This window comes from Paramacrobiotus metropolitanus, unplaced genomic scaffold, assembly GCF_019649055.1.
Source record: "Paramacrobiotus metropolitanus isolate TYO unplaced genomic scaffold, Prichtersi_v1.0 Parri_scaffold0000309, whole genome shotgun sequence".
Taxonomy (NCBI): Eukaryota; Metazoa; Tardigrada; class Eutardigrada; order Parachela; family Macrobiotidae; genus Paramacrobiotus; species Paramacrobiotus metropolitanus.
Window position 1 is genome coordinate 16,566 of NW_026570529.1, and position 15,002 is coordinate 31,567.

At 41.1% G+C, this 15,002-nt stretch overlaps 5 protein-coding genes and 1 long non-coding RNA gene across 7 annotated transcripts; 3 read left to right on the forward strand and 3 right to left on the reverse strand.

Moving 5' to 3' along the window:
* Positions 1-468: 468 nt before the first annotated feature.
* On the forward strand, positions 469-1,246 carry LOC129602003 (uncharacterized). The gene is made up of 3 exons (XR_008692334.1): positions 469-596; positions 912-1,112; positions 1,206-1,246. It is a non-coding gene; the product is annotated as an uncharacterized LOC129602003 (long non-coding RNA).
* An 866-nt stretch (positions 1,247-2,112) lies between these two features.
* On the forward strand, positions 2,113-4,330 carry LOC129602006 (uncharacterized). The gene is made up of 4 exons (XM_055500933.1): positions 2,113-2,140; positions 2,210-2,393; positions 2,489-2,624; positions 3,242-4,330. The coding sequence occupies exons 1-4, from the start codon at positions 2,113-2,115 to the stop codon at positions 3,746-3,748; spliced, it is 855 nt and encodes a 284-aa protein (XP_055356908.1). The 3' UTR covers positions 3,749-4,330.
* Positions 4,217-5,184, reverse strand: LOC129602007 (speckle-type POZ protein homolog). The gene is made up of 2 exons (XM_055500934.1): positions 4,943-5,184; positions 4,217-4,595 (listed from the first exon to the last, which is right to left on the reverse strand). The coding sequence occupies exons 1-2, from the start codon at positions 5,182-5,184 to the stop codon at positions 4,217-4,219; spliced, it is 621 nt and encodes a 206-aa protein (XP_055356909.1).
* Positions 5,185-5,192: 8 nt separating this feature from the next.
* Positions 5,193-6,822, reverse strand: LOC129602008 (uncharacterized). The gene is made up of 2 exons (XM_055500935.1): positions 5,970-6,822; positions 5,193-5,406 (listed from the first exon to the last, which is right to left on the reverse strand). The coding sequence occupies exons 1-2, from the start codon at positions 6,287-6,289 to the stop codon at positions 5,193-5,195; spliced, it is 534 nt and encodes a 177-aa protein (XP_055356910.1). The 5' UTR covers positions 6,290-6,822.
* Positions 6,823-7,396: 574 nt separating this feature from the next.
* Positions 7,397-10,891, reverse strand: LOC129601991 (uncharacterized). The gene is made up of 8 exons (XM_055500913.1): positions 10,548-10,891; positions 10,158-10,492; positions 9,208-9,661; positions 8,745-8,912; positions 8,425-8,624; positions 8,200-8,278; positions 8,093-8,131; positions 7,397-7,684 (listed from the first exon to the last, which is right to left on the reverse strand). Exons 1-8 carry the CDS (start codon positions 10,729-10,731, stop codon positions 7,593-7,595), a joined length of 1,551 nt encoding a protein of 516 aa, XP_055356888.1. The 5' UTR covers positions 10,732-10,891; the 3' UTR covers positions 7,397-7,592.
* Positions 10,892-11,349: 458 nt separating this feature from the next.
* On the forward strand, positions 11,350-14,056 carry LOC129601999 (UBX domain-containing protein 1-like). 2 transcript variants are annotated; one of them, XM_055500927.1, is made up of 8 exons: positions 11,350-11,488; positions 11,578-11,791; positions 11,860-11,913; positions 12,013-12,071; positions 12,413-12,726; positions 12,783-12,884; positions 13,207-13,390; positions 13,711-14,056. In XM_055500927.1, the coding sequence occupies exons 2-8, from the start codon at positions 11,730-11,732 to the stop codon at positions 13,767-13,769; spliced, it is 834 nt and encodes a 277-aa protein (XP_055356902.1). In that variant the 5' UTR covers positions 11,350-11,488; positions 11,578-11,729; the 3' UTR covers positions 13,770-14,056. The 2 variants fall into 2 exon arrangements, with proteins under 2 accessions (XP_055356902.1, XP_055356901.1); XM_055500926.1 differs by lacking the exon at positions 11,350-11,488 and having other exon boundaries at positions 11,510-11,791.
* Positions 14,057-15,002: the final 946 nt, after the last annotated feature.

Below are 15,002 nucleotides of genomic sequence, written 5' to 3' on the forward strand. Positions count from 1 at the left end.
ATATCGCTCAATTTACTCCGACGACTTTTGATAGCGGCATGGTGTGCTGGCATTCTTATCGTTTTGTATCGTGTTCTTGGTTTTTCTATCTGTTGCTTGCTGTATTGTGAAGTTAACAAAATGCAGTGTGCTGCAAATTACTTGGTTGCGTAGTATGATTGGTGCTTATCTGCAAACTTATTACTGCAGACATCTATGCTCTATAGTAATACGCATACGAAGTGGGTTGGACGATATCTTATGTACCTGATAGGAATTTAACAATTTTGAAGGAAAAATTAATACAAATCAGTCTGAGGCGAAGTGAAAGAGCAATAATTTTATTCAAGCCGGAAGGAATCGTTCGTGCTTTCGGCAAGTTTGAGTTAGGCGCATAGATTCACGCAACCGCCCCCGGAAGACAACTGTACGAGTATCTCTTCTGTGCTAACGGCTAAACGCTTTCATTGCTGATCCAGCCAGCCAGCCTGTTGATCACTTAAATCACTTGATCTTTTTATCAAGTTTGACGGTTATAGTCCTACTGTTTTTCAAATTACACCATAAATTTTTACGGAAAATCTGCTTTTTATGGAGCTATAGAACGTTGCAAACAAGTGAGTTCTGATATTACTGGAAATAGCGCCGGACCTGCCTATTTTTATGATTAATTTATCGTAAATTCGTAATGACGTGCTTCTGTAAGTGTAGATCGAGTTTTTTTCTGCTTCGTTTCCACGTTTGTAACAATTTTGTTTCAGTTTTCACGAAGTTGTTTTTCAATCGGTAATATCGGTTTCATCTTCAGAACACCAGATTTTTGGTTTCGATAACGCTTTTCGGGTTAACATCACTTTAGAAGCAGTAGATACGGTACTGCACGATGTACGTTGTTCCTATGTCCAGTGTTTTACTCGTCGTTGCCTAACTAGACTTTCGCACAGTCATAACCTGCTCACGGTAACCGCTATTATGGCGCACAAGTACGAATCCTTTGTGAATTCCCAGCGTCGAGGCACGGTCTCCGAGATCAGCAGTCGTTGGCAGAATGCCCTATCGAAAAGCGAGCTGTGCGATGTGGAATTCGCCGTGGGACGCCTGTTTGGCGCCGTGAAGAGACTTCGCGCACATAAGTACGGTTGAAGTTTAACAGCGTCCACCTCCGTTATGGGTTAGCCAGCTGCAGGATGTTGTTGGCTTAGTAGGCAACACATTGGTTTTCTTAGGTTGACTCTCAGCATCAGCAGCGATGTGTTCTACACGATGTTCAACGGGAGCTTGAGCGTGCTGGCATCCCCATCGACATTCCGGATATTCCTGCAGACGCGTTCACTAACATGCTTAGGTAGGTGCTAGCGGAAATTACATAAAATTCTTAAATTTGTCTAAAATTCTTGCGAAAGTAAACGCTCTTAGCCTTGTCCTTAATCGATTTCTTTGCAGTATGTTTTCATGTGTGAGTATGCGTAATTACTGTAGAGCGATTTCTCGTTCCAACCAGCCAACCGGTTCATCGTTTTCGTATATGTACCGATCGCTTCGTCCTTTTTTTATTACTTACTATGTTTTTCAAACTACATTAATAACATTATTATTATTTATTTAATATTATTTTTTCTATTAGTATTAATTTTAGCGATTGCAGTAACCAAACTCCAGTAACGCAAATATAGTATCATGTTGTAATTTTTCTGTCACTTTGACTGTCCACCACTGTAAAGAGGCACCGGCTGCGCACGAAGATCATAAATTCCTTCTTATTACCGTCCATAGATCGCTTGCGGTAATGGATGCCCAGTGTTTTCCCGTTTCAGCTACATCTACACCGGTGCCGTTGAAGATCTCCAACCGGAGAACGCAGTGCAGACACTGTACTGCGCCGATAAGTACGACTTGCCATGGCTGGCCGAATACTGCACGGACTTTATTCTCGATGACTTAAAAGCCGACAACTGCCTCATGTATCTGGAAAATGTGAGTATAGTATATTTCCAGGCAGCCCTTGAAGCATTTTCTAAACGGTACCAAATTGCGCTATGCGTGTAGGGCATCGTTTTCTTTACGCTGTGAGGACTATTTTGTTAATACCGTAAATCTCAGGAAAGCTTGCGTTTCGATTGTATGCTGGAGAAAATGTACGCGTACGTTGGAAGCCCTCTCCGTATGCAGAAGGGCGGGTGATACTAGTTTTAATGCAGTACAATATTTTTAACGCTGTGCATTTTGACAGGCGAAAAGCTGGACTCAGACTGTGATGTTGTGGTGGAGAAATGTTTGGACATTGTGGACGCATCCACCGCGGGCGTTTTCCAGTCGGATTATTTCATCAAGTTGGAGCGCAAAACGCTGGAGTTGATTCTACAGCGCAGCACATTGTCAGCGGAGGAGAATGTCATCTATATGGCTGTCGAAGAGTAGGTTGCACCAACGATAACCGGCTTGCTGCAGACCATCACTTTCTTTCTCAAATTGTATCAATGTTTTTGAATATTTGTCTTGTTGCGCACAGATGGGCGAAGGCTGCCTGCCTTGGCAAGAAGGTATCTGCTTCTGCAACCAATCGGCGCCAAGCACTGGGTCCGGTATTTTTCCTTATCCGCTTTGCTTTGCTGACGGACGCTCAACTGACCAACGGACCGGTTAAGGTTGGTATTAATTATGTCTTAAAATACAGCTTGCACAGCCAAGTTCGAGCAGTAACAGGAGTTTCTCACCCTCCAACTTTGGAATCTGAAATTTTGAAATTTTGATTTTTGAAGGATAGTTTTAGATCTGAAGTACCTTTCGGGATCATGTTTCCATGCAAATACATATTAAAGGTGTAGGAAACAAGAGCCAGAATATTATTTTCATTTTTTGCAAGAAATAAGCATTTTCATTCAGTGTTGTTTCAAACGCTGTGGATGTTTGAAACGTATAAGGTGGTAACGTAATTTCCTAGGGGTCCCTCCCTAACTTCTGTGGAAACACTCACATCTTGCCGTAAACAATCAGTGCGTAAAACAACCACATTCCGCAGTCGGCACTCTCTTTAGCATACAAGATTGTGGGAGGCAGAACTGAGGTCACCTCGAGCATTGATTGCGTAAAGCTCTGATAACCCCTAATGGATACCTTTAGGCTTACTCAACGTTTTCCGAAAAATATTGGTTGGTTTTTTTTGGAGTTGCAGTTATAAGCAAATTTATTTCACAAAACTCCCGCAGCTTAGATGTATATTAACCTGTTCAAGGTCGGTTCCAACTGCGTTTAATATTTGCAGAGTGGTCTACTGAATCTCAAAGAAATGCGTAAAGTTTTGATACAGAAGCATGGAACAGATGCCGACGCATCCAAGGAAGGTCCGCTGGCTTTTTCTAAAGAGCCACGGAAGCTGGTGACGTGTCGTTTTCTAATCAGATACACGTATAAGCTGATGGAGAAGACTTTCGTGCTGTACACCGAAGGCAGTTATTATCCTGCCATGGTCACAGGAATTGATGAGGTGGATTATGTTTGGATTTACGAAATGGAAGCACACGAGGAAAAAGGTTTGGTCTCCGTTAACTGCCACCATTCTGTTCGTGCCTCCGTTCGTGCCGCGGATATTCTGAAGCGTGGTTTGCCGGTGGAAGTATACATTGACGGAGAATATAAGAAGGCGACGTACGGTTCGCTACGGGCTGGACGACATACGGTCTGCGTTGGTGACCGCGAATACAGTGTGGAATTCACGAAGCTGAAGATTGCGCGTGCTGATGTTGAGAAATGGTTGGCTGGTCAGCAGTAGCGAGTCTGCGACATGGATGGAATTTACGACGCCACCGGTTCTCTGGTTTAATTTCGCTGATTATCCTTTGTGATGTATCTTTACATTAAAATTTGTTGTCTATGTTGTTGCCGTTTGGATACACACAAAATTTTTGTTTTTCTTTTTATCATAGGAAATAGTTTTATGTGCAGATGGCAGAGTCAGTTTCCGATAGATTTATTTATTTGTCAGTTGTCGTTTTTTGCATTTGTTGCATCAGTGCTTAGTTTGATACTAAAGATACGTTAAAGTAATACCTGGCAATTCCATAAGTGCACTCGTACTGCGCATTACTTATGAGATGAAATATAGATATGACAAAATATGTCTAAGTGAATGCATAATCGAAGAAGGTCGACCAGGACAAATTAACGCACTTATATCGGTATGTAACAAAAATGTTTTATAAAAAAAAATTGGCAAGCAGGTCCTTTCTAAGTGGATTTATCATTGTGAGGCGTCATGTATACGAAGATCGCCCGGTATTTTAGATTCACTGTCCACATTTTCTTTAGTCCCAGCTAACAGTCCGTATTGTGCTAAAACATCCAGGAAGAATTCAGTGTTATACTGGCGTAACTCGTCTAGTCCACCGGCTTCCGCAAACTGTGACATATTATGGATACTGAGCTGCAGAGATGCTTCGCGTAGCCTTTTCAAATCATGCTGATTGGATAATATCAGCATGCGAGCGGCACTGGCCACGTTCAGGGAAGAGCACAAGCATTCCTGACAAACGGCACGGAGATCCGCGAGATCATATTTATCCGCGGCGACGACAAGCTTTTCCGCCATAATGGAAAGGTCAGCACATGTTGCAGTGTACCTGTACAGAATTACCTATTAGTGGTAATACCAGTATTGTGTTTTCTTACAATTTGTACAAAAGACCGATTCGGTATTACAATAGGTACTTATGTGTAATTAATTTATACAGTGCGTTCAAATGCATGCACACTTTAAAAGGGCAGTCATGAAGGATCGAAGGTCCGCGCAGGTCAGCGAATCTGTTTGTGCAGTATAGTTAGGTATCATTATCAACTTAAAAAATACGTAGTCGCAGCGAATTGAACGCAACATTCTCTGGCAAAAACAAATAAATTAAAGCGAGCATTTTGAAAGAATGTACTTATGTGCTGATTACGATTGTGGCATTGTGCAGTACTTGTTTACATGAATTCCAGCATTGCCGCTATCGTCTCTCCATCCGTATCATCAATACGACAAATACCATTTTCAGCTTCCGTTGTCGGATGTATTAACATGGCGGCGAATACTTTAGAGCGAGCGATGAGGATGGCTTTATGAACAGGAAATAATCCGTTATCCGACGACACCAGCACCATATCACAGCCCTCTTGCGATGTGTACAACTTCCGGAGATCATCCAGCAAATAACTGGCACCGATTTCCATCGGTGTGCTTAAGCGATCCACATGGAGGTATGTACTAAAAATTCTATCACAGCCTGGATGCGTAGTACATCGTCCTGGATGTAGCGCTGACCGGAAGCGAAAAGCTGCCGGTGCGAGATGAACTCGATTTTGCCCCAAGAAGGAAAACCGGCATTGCTGTGCACGAAGGGTTTGTTGCTGGCTGGCGGTTCATACAGAACGTTGCCCTTGTCGTCAACAATGCTGCAAAAAATATAGTAAACACAGTATATGCGATTAGCTGCCTTAGGCGATTTCCACTTAATGCACCTCACGTGCGCATCGGGTAATTATATAACTTTCAAAACGCAAAAACAATTGAACAGAGCTCAAGTTCTATGTACCTCGTACAATACGTGTATTCCAGCTATTAAACCACTGTTTACGTAAACTCACGATTACCTGTATATTAAACAAAATTCACAATTTTCTTTGTGGCAGTATCAAAATTTCAAGTGTCGATATAGCAGAACTGATCGTGAAATACACACATGGAAATAACGTGACATGCACACATGTACGTATATGCCAGTTATGACCTTCGTAAGCAGAAAGACAAACTCACATCTTCCCAAGGAAATACAATAATCATCATTAAAGTTTTTACAAATACAGTAGGTACGGTAGTTGTAGGTTAACCACATAAAATTATCATCCGCATAATTATGATGTAAATTAAGTTACACAAATTACGTATTACGTACGAGTAGTACGAGTAGTAGATAATTCATCTAAATTTGTAATGATAAAGTTTTTTGTGCACGTACCGTAGCGTATGAGTCGCAGCAATTTCTTCCCCCTCTTTCAGTTTTTTGCAGCAGACAAACAACGAAACAAAATCTTCGTCTTTTCCGCCGCTGGATTTATTCTTCACACGGTGTAACGGTGTCATTTGCAGACACCATTCCGCTCTGCTGTTTTTCAGTCCGAGATTAAACACTCGCACCGGACCGGAAAATATTGCTGTGGTCAAGTGTTGGCGGAACTTGAATTTATCCACCCGCCAGTTAATAACTACATTGGCCAATGTTCCTTTCGTCTCCGTATCCACGGTGGCGGAGAAGGATTTTGTAACAGGATCACCCATAACGTAAACAAGTACTTAAGTATACGTTTAGTAAGTACACTGTTTATGCGGCTCATACACAACAAACTTTATGCAGTATTTTTGGCGTCCAGTAATCGTAATTGCGATAATGCAGGAACACACCAATGCGAAAATCCAGAACATAATTCAGAATTCGAACACTTAATACGCAAACGCACATAAAAAACTTAATGAACCTACACGATAATAGGTTCCATACTGCGAGGTATAAGATGCGTAATTATAATCCGAGGAAATTGTGGTTAATCATTTGGTCATAAACCTGTTTCGTGTGAGTCAACTGCGGCCCTACACCGCACTGGCAATGAAAGTAATTCTCTAATAATTAAAGTTGTCATGAGTACGAGGAACTTCCCTGAAGTACTTAATTTATCGGAAACAATTATTGCGTATTGTATTCAGATTCGCTTAATGCAAATACTCAAATGTGTAAACAAAGACATTCAGAGACAACCAAATTTTCAACAGCAGACACTGCAAAACAACAACCCAACTTCAACGTAAAGTGCATGCCTGTGTACAGCCACACCTTGACTACGGGTCAGGTACGTGGTCGCCGGCATCTTCGGCTTTACGCGACAAGATAGACAGGGCACAGCGGAAAGCACTGCGGGCGATTTCTGATTACAAGGAGCGGGTTACACCCGAGCTGTATCAGAAACTGCGCATCCTGCCGGTGTACGACCGTTGGAAGCAGTCGGAAGCGGTTTGGTTGTATAAGATCTACAACCACGAAGCATACCATCCGCCGAGGTACATGGTCGAGATGATCGACTTCACGGATTTCGGAATGCGGTACAACCTGCGGAACCCAACGAGAATTGCTGCCAGAGCGAAGAAGAAGATCGGAGAAGGCACGCTGGCCATGCGACTAAAGAACATCTTTGAGCGCATACAAAAAGTTAACTTGCATATACTCAGTGTTGATGGTGTGGGATTTTTCAAATTTGCTCTCCGAACAGTTGATCTGTCTTAGAAATTGTTATTTTGTTTAGTGTTGTGCCGACCAGACGTTGAAGTCCCGTTTAGCGGGTTGTCTGCTCCTGATGTAATAATAATAATAATAATAAAGGGAAGTAATATAAACCAAAACGGCCTGCACATGTCTAATCTCACCGCAAACGGCTAACAAATGTACAACAGTATACAAAATATACAACAAAAATGTACAGAGGTTTACATTTTGCAATATTACAACGGAATAAAGGTAAGAGAAGTTCAAAAATACCGAGAAAGAGATCGATCCTCAGGTCAGATCGTGTAAACTTTAAAAACGTAAAATTTAAAATGCAAAACAATCCCGGGCTTCCGTTGTTTTCACGCAATGCAGATACGTAGACCAGAAAGAATTTTCACCATCGCCATTCACAAAGTCTGAAAAATGCAATCGAATTATTATGCACACCAACCTGTCATTACTATCCCGCTAAAATGTATACAAAATAAGCCGGAAGCGTAAGAACCGTGAATGCTATACTTACGTAAACGAATACAGCATACTGTTAAATTTCTTACAGTTCGAAAAAATTGTTGTCACAAACTAACAAATAAGTAAATACCATCGATATCAAATAAAACACTCAAACACGATTCAAATTACATATTTAGCCGGCAAAATCACAGAAAAGCTATAGGCAGATCGAAATAACCGAAATAAAATAAAAAGACTTCGCTATTCAGTATATTTCTGACTGGTGAGGCGCAGTCTACGATAAGCGGCAATGCGCCGAAAGCTAAATTAGCAAACTAATGAAAGTGAAGCAAAATAAGTAGCACACTCACCAGCTATAGAAGCCGCTACAGCATCTCCAAATCGCACCACTAAAAATTCAGACAATTCACCACCGGCAGGCGATGATTTTACCAAAGAAAGCCCAAACAAGTCTTACCTTTAACCAACAACAACAAGATTAAAACCAAAACAACCATCCACGGAAAAAAACCTCGAATCCCCTTTCGCATCCGCACCTAAACCAACAAGCAATGGTCGTTGTGATTCACATGATCATGAGAAGCGAAAACCAATAAATATTCTAAAGTCATAAGCAGGTTAGTCCTCACTGCAACATTGTACATTTACAGTACTTCCGTCTTCAGTAACCCAATTTCCGTACCGTGTGTTCTGCCACACTCTGCGCACTATCCGCGCTTTCATCCGCCAAGGCGTCATCACCGGTATCGTTGTCCATACGAATGCCGCTAGATGCTTCTTGCTCACCGAATGCCGCCACCAGTTCTTCTGCCGGCCAGAAAACATCATCATCTCCAATTTCCTCATCATTAACGGCACAATCTGGCAAATCCACAATCCCAACTGCAGTTTAAAAAAATGTTTTCCACTGAATGCAACAAAACAGCACTCCCAACTTTTCTCAATCGGACAACAAAAGTGTACGTAATTAACTGATTTCTATCTACATTATAGATATCACACCTTTTTCTTCATCCACAATCTCTTGAAAACTGTCATCCAAAGAAACCGACGATTCCAGCGATTCCGGTAGATATTCATCAGCACCATTACTATCACAGACTGCATTACATAACTCGACATCCGATTTCGTTAAGGGAATATGGTCACTTCCACACACTTCTTCAACTTCTGAAAAAATTCTTGATTACACAATAACATTACAGGAAGCCGAGAAAGTATCTGTACTTCTAGTAATACTTTGTTAAGCCTTACCGGCACCGTAGTCGGAAACCAAATACGATATGACTACTCAGTAGGTAATTACTGGCGTAATTAACAACCGTAACATACACAGTTTGACTTTCGTCAGTAACAAAACCAATTCATCAACGAAATGTCGAATTAATTAAAGTACACCCAGCAAAACGACACCGCAATGCGAAAATTCTCTCCAATAACCAATGATACTGCGCAGTCGTCTCACCTGAGCATTCGCTGGTGCCACTGCCGCGACAACTGTCACTGTCCTCGTCCAACTGAATACCCGAATCATTCGTGTCCGGCTGCATCTCCTCCGGCTCGTCATAGTACGCCTTCTTCGGCAGTGGATACATGTGAAAATGGTTAATACCGCCGCGCATTTCCTTTCCCATCACGAAGTCGTGATTGCGATCGATCTGGCGCTGCAGCCGATCCGTGTCCCAACCGACCCTTTCCACTTCCCACGCAATACGTTCCCGAATGTACTGGGAATCTTTCAGCCAATCCGTATATGTTGTCTGGACGGTGTCGTCAACGTGCTTCAATTTGTATGTCAATTCATCCACGCGGTAGGTCAACTCTTTCAGTGAGGTGGCGAAATACTCGCGGTCAGCCTTCATTACATTATATACATCCACTATGATCGAAGATTTCAGCTCCTTCAACCAGTTGTTTTCCTGTAATCAAACTACAACTGTTATTTCAAATGGTTTTTAACTAAATAAACTGAATTAATTACTAGCAGTGGCACTAACAGAATACGCTAAATAAAATTACACGTATCGGGTACTGTAATAGTACATTTTCTTTTACAGAATAAAGATTCGTAAGAACACACATGCTACTCGATCAACACTTGGAATAACGGGAAACGAAAAATTTTGCCGATCTGCAGGCTGTACTCGTAAATCGGTATGTCTGCTAGAATACGAATGTAGTAATTATGATAATTATTACCATTTAAAAATATAATACATACATCAAAATCATTATTCCTGCGCTCGCTAATCATACTTATTCATAAATAATGCATCTTTAACAATTAAAACAGGCTATGATTAAAATTAATACAATAATCAAGATAGGGCTAATAATAATTAATAATTATTATTACTTATTATACTATCGCCGCTTAATATTAATTTTAAAAACCACCCAACACAATGCCTTTACATGATTAACGAAAGGAGCCTGATGCCGATCATAACCGGAGCCAATCGCTACAGCGTTCTGAATGACAGGTTTCCGGACGCTTTGCGGCACACCGTCTGGATTATACCGTGGTGGTCGTGGACCAGGTTTCTGGTCTTCCTTGAAAATGGCCAAGACTTTCTGGTTCGCATAGACGCAGAATTCCTCCACCTCCTTCTTGGACGGATTCTGGCAGCCATCGCGCATCTGCCCGAGGAGATTGCTGATTTGATTGCGAATTTTCTGAGCCGTCGAGGCACGCTGGAGTAATGGTGTCGCGGGATCGGGATGGACGGCCTTTTCCAGCATCCGCTTCACTGAAACCGCTAGCATTACCACTGATTAATAAAATCCCAGCTATCAAATACATACTGCGCTGGTAATAATCCGCCGTTGCCTCGCCGGGATGCCGCTTCACCTGCTCATCCAGTTGATCGCTATCGCAGGATGCAACAGGCGGCGCGCTCAATATCGGAGTTTTCAGGACATTCTCCGGTTGTGTTGTCAAGCTGGCTATGCTTGTATTGGTTACGTTTAACTTATAAAAGTGTGGCATGTCTGATATTAATAAGGTTAACTTAGGAAAAAGCGCCCAAAGCTGAAGAAATCTCTAGTCTAGACAATGCCGAAGATCGAAGAAACATGAAAATGATGCGCAAATAATCTGTAAAATCAACAGGCTTGGCGCTTTGAGCTTTGATTCATAAGGAAAGACAGAAAAGCGGCACAGGAAAAATTGAGTCACCCATTACGTCAGCATTTTCATATACGGGTATGTACCGGGATATTGCACCAATGCGCTCAAACTGTCCGCAGTGTCATGCAGGAAGATTTCATCGTCTTAACCTTTCTATCTCTTGAATTCTCTTCTATTCTTTCTATTTTACTGCCAATGAATCTTTCATTTTTCTATTAATATTGCTTGTTTATCACTTCTGAAAAATGTCCTGAAGAATGAAGACAACAGAATCAAGATGCTTGACTGTTGATTTGACTGATATCAGAGTGAGATAAGCAACATGCCGTAAAATATCACTGAAATATCAAATGCAAGTGCTTTAGCATGACATAGAAGCTGTCATAGATAACAGTCGATCATGGCAGTTCATCTGCTACGGTAATGGTTGGCGTTACAGTGGACTTTCATCAACAGTTTGCAACAGTAAGGCATCGTAATGGACTAATGAGTTGAATTCTAAACAGTTACCTAAAATATTCAAATACGAGTGCTTTCCCAGGGAATGTCCAAGCAATATGGTGGCTGCCACTTGAGAGCGGTTGGCACGTGAAGTGATTTTGCAGTAAACTGCAAGGTTGGTAAAACAGTAAACAGTTCTCTTTTTCCGCCAGTCGTTCTAGAACTTCTTCAGGAAATTAAAAAAATTTTATCCTTTCATTTTAGTGATTTTACCCAATAGAGTTGCGATCCTAGTTAAATTTTTCCTTCTCTTGATCACTTGAAGCGATCCGGATTCAAGTAGACCAGAAGGTGGTTTTATCACTGGCAGAGTGCTGGAATTTTGGTTGTGCGATTACTGAAGAACACAGTGCACCATGGATTCTGCAGATCCACTGCTGAGTTACCTTTTGGAAATGGGTTTCCCGCAAAAGAAAGCGTATGTGAGCTTCTCGGTTTATTATTGTCACACGCAGTCAGATTTCTCACAAATACGCTTTTATGCAGAGAGAAAGCGTTAGCTGCCACAGGCCACGGGAGCGTGGAAACCGCCATGGAATGGTACGCATAAATTGAAACCGCTTTAGCAGTTTATGCTGAGTCTTGCTTGTCTTGATACTTAACTCTTATGAAGTATCGTTATATTGTCATTTCATACAGGATTTTGTCGCATCCCGATGATGATGGCGAAGAATCAGAAGGGAATACGCAGCCTGCAGGTAAATAGGTTTTTGCTCGCGCATTCAGAAAACGGTAGCATCCAGAAAATCTCAATACCGGAAATTTTTTATCTATATTTAATTCATTATTTGGATTATTAAATTAAAATTGATTATTATTCATCTAGTAACCGGGGTTATGATTTTTGCTTAAAATGGTGGCAGGGTCCAAGAAAATCTCGATGTTAGAAAATTTTTTGAGCATTTGAATCCCGAATTTCAAATTTTTAAACATTGATTATTAATTATATAGATACTCGTACAAGTAGTAAACTGTATATGTGCGGCTTTCGGGGTGGTAGAATGAGTAGATTATCTTTTTAATTATTCTTATCTTCCAGGAGATTCTGCTCCTACGATGAAGCTGCCTTTAACCGAAGCCGAGTTGGAAGAGCAAGCGCGCAAGCTGGAAGAGCGTCGCGTGCAGCGCCGTGCGGAAGTGGCTGAGCAAGAGCGCAAAGATGAGATTGAACGGGAAAAAGCCCGCCGCGTCAGCGGTCGGGAGATCCTGGATGCCAAAGAGAAAGCCGCCCAGGTGGAGATGATGCGTATTGCTGAAGAGCGGCGTCGTGAGAAGATGGAGGATAAAAAGGCCAAAGAGAAGATTAAAGCGCTGATTGAGGAAGATCGCCGCAACCGGGATAAGGAGCGTGAAGTGAGTTTTCCATTGTTTTTCCTATACTGTGTGCAGTAGTTGTATTATTGCTACAGCAACCACTGTCGGCGAATGTCCCATCCGTTACTCCCACGCCGTTCTCCACTCCGACCAATTCGTCAGCCAATCTGGATCAGAATGCGAAAACCCGCATTCAGGTAAAGATTAAAATAGAAAAAAGCCACTTTCGATTAAAATGAAAATATTTTGTTTTATTCAGGTACTGTACGTTTTTAATTTTGACCGAAGTTTTAAAACGCTAGCTTTGCAGATGGAATGTAACATTGTCGTTATGTGCACCGCTAGCGAACATGCGAAAGAATCAAAGGTTTATTTTGCGGAAATGGTTTTTTCATTTTGCGGTTGTTAAGAAAAGTTGAGCCTGAATAGTTATGATACTTTAATCAATTAAAAAATCACATGCACCAGGTTTGAATTTGGTACAGTAGAATTTTATTTTCTCGCTTTTCTGCTATCCAGATTCGTATGTTTGACGGGAAACCACTGGTACAGTCCTTCGGCATCAATGAGCCACTGAGCGCTGTCAGACTTTACGCCGAACTCAACCGTCAGGATGGTGAGATTGGCCCGTTCGGCATGATGACCAACTTTCCAAAGAAAGAATTTACCGAAGATGATATGCAGGCACCGTTATTCTCCCTGGGTGAGTCATCTCATGCATTATGCATGCTTAAGTAAAACGCTTCAGATCGATATCCCGAAATCGATTGTAAATAATCAGAATTCGATGTACTGCATTTGCGCCTCATTAGTTCAGTGTTTTCATTTCTGTTGGCTTCTTGAAAGTGAAATTTGCCTTTTAATTAGTTGTTATGTTTTTACTTTTAACTTTACATTGGGCGTTATATTGTTACAGAAAAATTATTTGTACTACTGGTTGGTCAGATCGTGCTTGCAGTACGAGCTCAATGAAAATGAATGTATTCTTACTTCACGATTTTTACGAGTGATTTGTTCGTATAGGTCTCGTTCCTTCCGCCACTCTGATTGCCACACGGAAGCCATCATCATTAAATTATTGATTTACGAATTTGACAGTATAATTGTACGGTCTTTCCTTTCCTTTGTAAAATCTTCGGTTATCATGTACGAGTATTTACAGAATATTACATGGTTCAGTTTAGTTACGATTTTTGTTTGATTTTCGAGCACGAATGGTCTTGAAGTTTACTTTATTTATGATTTACGAACTAATAATTATTTCCACAATTCCTGGTTTATTTCTAATAGCGGAATGAGTTTGTGCTCGTTCAAATGGTGCTGCGACAAATATCTGGGATCTGAAGAGATAAACATTTTCCGTGCGGGGCCCGTTTCAGAACTTTAATCAGTACAGGAGGTGTTATTCGGACACCTGGTTGACCCTGATTTATCCGGATGGCATCGCTGTTCAATTTCGGGATAAAAACATGTTACTCTGGAGTCTTTCGGCCAGTGCACCAACGGATGAAGACATGCAAAATGTGCACTGTATAATTTTTTAAAATACTTGCCCACATCGCTGAAGATATTGCGAATTTGTACGCTAAAAATTATACCAAAAATAATGGAATTTTCGTGGAAAAGAACGACAGCAACGTGGGAAACAACAAGTACCACATTATCGGAATTCTGTTTTACCGTATTTTTTGCTTCCAGAATATGATTACAACAATATGTTAAATACTATAAAATATAAACAGTTTTAAATTTAACTTTATGAAAGAATGTGTACATATCTGTTCTGGCAAGTACTAATTAATTGTAACTGGAGGAAATTTAATTCGCTTGAGATTTTTCCCGAACGTGGAAATCAGAATTTACTTGGAGAGAATTATTCAAATTTACACCTTCACATAAAGCAGATTTTACTTTCAGTTGTAAACTACGGGTAGCAGAAACGATACGTCCAGTATTTTACTAGTTTACATTTTGCATAGTCAATAATTTTTCCAAGCCGGTCGGGCAGTGGACAATGGCTACATATACTGAAAAAATACAGCATATTTTCGCTAGCATAGATCACCTCCCAAAAAGTTCCTCCAGGAATATTATCGCATGGAGGCGGTTCCTTTCCGGTTTTCGAATGGGTGCTGGTGGTCAGCATGCCCTAAAATAACATCCTCAAATTACGCAAACAATTTAATTGTGGTAAAATAAGCACACAGTATACTGCGCACTTGTTTTGATAGGCGCTTTACGTGCCACGCCGATACTGCGCAACGTCACCAGTTCCCTGTATACACCCAATCGCGAACAAATACACACGTACGGGC

Coding starts and splice junctions, on each gene's coding strand:
- LOC129602007 (XM_055500934.1), bottom strand. CDS start 5,184: ATGGAAATCGGTGCCAGTTATTTGCTGGATGATCTCCGGAAGTTGTAC. Junction 4,596..4,942: donor GCGGCAATGCTGGAATTCAT/GTAAACAAGTAC, acceptor AATTCTGTACAG/GTACACTGCAACATGTGCTG.
- LOC129601991 (XM_055500913.1), bottom strand. CDS start 10,731: ATGCCACACTTTTATAAGTTAAACGTAACCAATACAAGCATAGCCAGC. Junction 10,493..10,547: donor GGCGGATTATTACCAGCGCA/GTATGTATTTGA, acceptor TAGCGGTTTCAG/TGAAGCGGATGCTGGAAAAG. Junction 8,913..9,207: donor TGGCACCAGCGAATGCTCAG/GTGAGACGACTG, acceptor GAATTTTTTCAG/AAGTTGAAGAAGTGTGTGGA.
- LOC129602006 (XM_055500933.1), top strand. CDS start 2,113: ATGTACGCGTACGTTGGAAGCCCTCTCC. Junction 2,141..2,209: donor GTACGTTGGAAGCCCTCTCC/GTATGCAGAAGG, acceptor GCATTTTGACAG/GCGAAAAGCTGGACTCAGAC. Junction 2,625..3,241: donor TGACCAACGGACCGGTTAAG/GTTGGTATTAAT, acceptor TAATATTTGCAG/AGTGGTCTACTGAATCTCAA.
- LOC129602008 (XM_055500935.1), bottom strand. CDS start 6,289: ATGGGTGATCCTGTTACAAAATCCTTCTCCGCCACCGTGGATACGGAG. Junction 5,407..5,969: donor GCTGCGACTCATACGCTACG/GTACGTGCACAA, acceptor TATTTTTTGCAG/CATTGTTGACGACAAGGGCA.
- LOC129601999 (XM_055500927.1), top strand. CDS start 11,730: ATGGATTCTGCAGATCCACTGCTGAGTTACCTTTTGGAAATGGGTTTC. Junction 11,792..11,859: donor GGTTTCCCGCAAAAGAAAGC/GTATGTGAGCTT, acceptor GCTTTTATGCAG/AGAGAAAGCGTTAGCTGCCA. Junction 11,914..12,012: donor GTGGAAACCGCCATGGAATG/GTACGCATAAAT, acceptor CATTTCATACAG/GATTTTGTCGCATCCCGATG.